General features: G+C 47.5%; 1 protein-coding gene across 1 annotated transcript; it reads left to right on the plus strand.

The window, feature by feature from the left end:
• Positions 1–6: 6 nt before the first annotated feature.
• Positions 7–1,470, plus strand: LOC112819173 (zinc finger CCHC domain-containing protein 18-like). Its single transcript, XM_025866190.2, has one exon. It carries the CDS (start codon positions 65–67, stop codon positions 1,046–1,048), a length of 984 nt encoding a protein of 327 aa, XP_025721975.2. The 5' UTR covers positions 7–64; the 3' UTR covers positions 1,049–1,470.
• The last annotated feature ends 3,341 nt before the right edge of the window (positions 1,471–4,811 follow it).

Genomic DNA, 4,811 nt, shown 5'->3' on the forward strand with positions numbered 1-4,811 from the left:
CCAAGGGGAAGAAACCTTTGAAAACTGGCTGATCCAAGTCAATGGGGTCCTGCCCGATTGGAACATGTCTGAGGAGGAAAAGCTCAAGCGCTTGATGAAAACCCTTAGGGGCCCAGCCCAGGAGGTCATGCGTTTGCTCCAGGCCGCCAACCCCAATCTAAGTGTGGCTGATTTCCTACGGGCGATGAAACTGGTGTTTGGGGAGTCAGAAAGCAGTGTCACCGCCCATGGTAAATTTTTTAACACTTTGCAGGCACAAGGGGAGAAAGCCTCCCTTTATGTGATCCGTTTAGAAGTGCAGCTCCAGAATGCTATTCAGGCAGGGATCATAGCTCAGAAAGATGCAAACCAGACTCACCTGCACCAGCTCCTTTTAGGAGCTGAGCTAAATAGGGACCTGCACTTTAGGCTGAAACATCTTCTCAGGATGTATGCAAATGATCAGGAGCATCTTCCTAATTTCTTGGAGTTAATCAAGATGATAAGGGAAGAAGAGGATTGGAATGACACTTTTATGAAACCGAAACGGCCCAAAAGGTATGAGCTAATCTTAGAGAGGGCAGCAAGCCCTGTAGCATTTCAGGGCCCCCAGCCAATAGCAACCAGCAGCACCAACTGCAACGTGATAGAGGTAGATGATACCCTTGATGACTCAGATGAGGATGTGATCCTGGTGGAGTCTCAGGACCCTCTACTTACATCCGTCGATGCCCCGCCCCTCAGAGGCAGGGCCAGACCTCTCGATCCAATACTGGTCACTGATTCCTCCAACAGTTCCCGGGCTCAATCTCCCACCAGTGGGGGTTCTGGGTATAAGAATAATGGTCCTGGGGATACGCGTAGAGCCAGGAAGCGAAACTACACAATCTTCTGTTCTTATTGTGGTGAGGAGGGCCACTCAAAGGAAACCTGTAAGAGTGAGAGCAACAAGGCCCAGGTGATAGAGAATCTGATCATCACCCTGCAGAAGCTGACACATACAGAGGAGAGGTCAAAAGAGATTCCTGGTGAACACAATGACCTCTCTGGGCCTCTAGTAAGGTGCTAGAATGAGCCCTAAGTGAACCCTTAACTGTATTCAGATGGGAAAAAGAGCAGGGGTGGGAGTAGATTTCTATCTGCATTAATTAATCCACAAAGTGGCTTTATTGTGGGCAGAAGAGGTCTTGGATATCACCAAAGTGGAGGGGATAGCCTGAACTCTGTCCCTGCTCCCTCCTCTGTCTGCCTAAGGGTCTATTCTGTGTGTGTGTCTGATTCCTTGATGACTATTCTTTTTATGAAAGGAGTAGAACTCTGTTAAACCTTCACAAAATGAAGGAAAATACAAATTACCCAAAACTCTTCATCCTTATATAAACATTGTCAGTCCTTTGATGAATGCCCTTCTAGGTATTTCCCTGTAACTGTGTACCCAGATAGATATATGTATAGAAAAGTGAACAAATAAAAGTGCTGTTCTATACTGTGTATTTTTTACCAAACTATATATTGTGGAGTTCTGTGTCAATGAATATATATAAGCATCAAGTTCAATGTCTCTGTGTTTGATGTTACTTTTAAGAATATAGAGGAAAAATAAACAAGAATCAAATATAGAAGCTTTAGTGGGGGAGGGTCATACTGTGAAGTGGAGTTTTCACCAACCTCATTTACAGATGAGGAAAAGGGAAGCTGAAATTGGCGGAATTTCTCCCAAAAAGGCCCTTATCACAACTGACCTGTCTCCTAGGGTCAGGGTCAAATCTGCACCCACTAGTTGATATTCCAATGCTTTCTTCTCTAATGTATCCTGAGAAATGTGATGATGGACAGGGGTGGGGGCAAAAGTGGGAAATGGGTATTTTAGGAGGGTTCCATTCCTGTTCACTTAGGGAAGGAGCAGGGTAGATTCCTTAGACTGTGGCTACTGCTGCTTCTGGAGAACAGCTGGTGGCATCAATAAGACTGTCCTTTGGGCTGACACTACCCTCTGCTTCCTCCCTTAGTACTGAGAAAGCAGCCACTCATGAGAATTTAGTACCAGGAAGCTCAGCACCTCCCAAGCCTCCCCCTGGTTACAGGCTAGAGGACACCAAGGAGCCCAAGGAGTCTCAGCTAACCTTGTCCTGATCCAACAAATGGGAATACCCAAGGAAGGATGAAAAGCCATCTGGGTGCCAGGGCATATGAAAAAACATGGGAATCAGAAAGTCCACATACCCTTTTAGAACTGAGGACATTAATAGGAAAAGAGAGCACAGAAGAACCTTCCTGGACACCTGCTCCCGCCCATCTCACGGCCTCAGATTGGAGGATGATAAAAAATGACCCTCTGTCCAAAGAACAGGGTCCCCTATACCCTATACCCTATATACCCTTTGTAGGTATATCAGTCCCTATCCTTGGGAGCAGGGCAAGGTTGATTGGGGCTGATTTTATTTAAGGCAGGGAATGCAGTGCAATGAATGCAGACCCGATGAGTTTGTCAGGGAGGAGATAGGGCTGAGAGGACAGAGTGTGCCACAGGAGACAGCGTGTGGAGGTGAGGCAGCACAGAGCTGTAGAGGGAGGGGAGAGAAGACAGGCAGGGGAGGAGAGGACACCTTGATTGCGCAGGGGATTCACATCGAGCCTGGTAGGAATGGCAGACTCTGGAGCTTTCACACAGAACCCTGGGCCGTGTGGTCCTGAGGGGAGGGAGGTGTTTGGGGCTCTAATTATGCTAGCAGTCGATGGCCCCTCAACAGGGGACAAAGGGGTGCAGGTTCAGGCCTCGGGCCTCGAGGGAGGGGTAGAAGCCAGGTAATGCGAGAAGCCCACTCAAGCCTTCTCTGGGCTGCCACACCTAGAACCTGCCAAGAAGTGCCTCTCCTTCCAGAATTGTCCCCCTCAGCTCCTCCCTGGCTTCTTGCTCCTGCTCCATCCCTGACCCCTTAATTTGACCTTACAGCCTCCCCCACAAGCCACACACACTCTCCCAGTGGAGGGAGGTGGAGGCTCAGCCTCCTGTGCTCTGTCAGCACCCCTCCCCTAACCCTAGCACCCCATGTTTGCTTTAAGCTTCCCCTCCTTAACCTCATGGGCAGAAGGAGACTGGGAGGGCCCTTCTGCCTCAGACCCTTTAGCTGAGAACTGGCCAGAGCAAAGGCTCATGAGTGATGAAGGATAGTTGGAAGACAGGCAGGCAGGGACAAGGGGCCCCTGCCCTAAGAGGAAACCACCCTTAAAAGGATTTTACACCACCCTGGAAGGAGCCCTCCACCCTTTCCCATGTGATAGGTAGATGACAAAAACCTGATTGTGTGACAGGTGCATGGAGGGTTAATCAGATTAAAACAGCCCGCCAGCAAGCCCCCAAAACCCCTAGACTCAGAAACTCCAGTGGCAACACTCTTGGGTCCCCTCCCTCTTCGGGAGCTTTGTACTACGGCTCAGTAAACTTTACTATCACTCAATAAACTTTATCGCTCAATGAACTTTGCTCTGCTGCCCACTACTCTGCATCTGGTCTACCTCTTCACTCTTCAGAAGATGCATGACCAAGAACACTGGGCACCAAAGGAAAATAAATCCTGTAACAACGAGGCCCACTTCTTGCATCCCTCTGTGGGCACTTCTGGGCCCCTGTCGGCCACCTCCATCTCTCCAGAGCCAAAAGAGACTCTCCCCCCACCCCCAGGCCAAAGGTAACTCCACTCGGGCCCCCAAAGCCACAGGGGCTGCCAACATTCCCTGACTCTTGGTTTGTAAGCCCTTTATTCCTCCCTTTCTCTAAATCTTCCCTTGCAAGGAATCTGCCCACTCATCTATCCTAGATTAAAGTATCACCTTCTCTCAGTTTTACTCTATAAATGCTTGTCGAATAATTTACCCAAATAAACAGTTTATGTTGTCATAACTTCTTTCTGGGATCAAATAGGGAAAAAAGAAAAATAAATGTGACACCTACCACTGCCCTCCTTTTCACCGGTGTTAGTTTGGAGGTTCAGTATAGACCACGGCTTTGTAAAACCGTTCTATGATTCATCCCCATTTCTTCCCTCCCCCATCCTCCTCTTCGTCCTGTACACTTAAAATTGTCTGAATTTTTTATTTCACCAAAACGAGGCAAACCTGATACTTTATTTCACTTTGTGTAACATTGGCTTTTCCAGTATTCAGGACCTGGGCATTCAGATCAAACTAAGGGAGTTAGCCGAAAGAAGGCTTTTAGAGAATTTTGTGTCTGAAAGCCTTCATTTGAGAATTTGTTTTCCTTTTCCTTTCACTCTCAGTAATTGCTAAGAGATGAAATGAGTCTTTTTTTCAGGAGAAACTAGCCTTTGCATGACCTTCCTGTGCATTACTCCCCTTCTTCTAGGTACTATTTTCCCTTGGTCTCTGACACCCCTGTCTCACAGCCCCCTCCCAGATCTTTTTGGTGCCTGCTTCTCAGTCTCCTTTGCTAAATCTTCTTTCTCTTCCTGATCCTTCCAAAACAGCAATAGAAATTAAAACTACCACAACTGTAATTTATTGAAAGCTTATTATGTGCCAGGTACCCTTGTGCCGAGCACTTTAAATGTAGTAGCTCTTTTTTTTTTTTAAAGATTTTATTTATTTATTTGAGAGACAGCGCGAGAGGGAAGAGGGTCAGAGGGAGAAGCAGACTCCCCGCCGAGCAGGGAGCCCGATGTGGGACTCGATTCCGGGACTCCAGGATCATGACCTGAGCTGAAGGCAGTCGCTTAACCAACTGAGCCACCCAGGCACCCTAAATATAGTAGCTCTTTAATCTTCCGGTAACCCACTAAGATAGCTATTACTATCACTTTCTATTTCTAAATTAC

Source organism: Callorhinus ursinus, unplaced genomic scaffold, assembly GCF_003265705.2.
Source record: "Callorhinus ursinus isolate GAN/ISIS: 27379988/994484 unplaced genomic scaffold, GSC_fseal_2.0 scaffold3866, whole genome shotgun sequence".
NCBI classification, from domain to species: domain Eukaryota; kingdom Metazoa; phylum Chordata; class Mammalia; order Carnivora; family Otariidae; genus Callorhinus; species Callorhinus ursinus.

Excerpts from the sequence above, each read along its gene's own strand:
- LOC112819173 (XM_025866190.2), top strand. The coding sequence starts at position 65 with ATGTCTGAGGAGGAAAAGCTCAAGCGCTTGATGAAAACCCTTAGGGGC.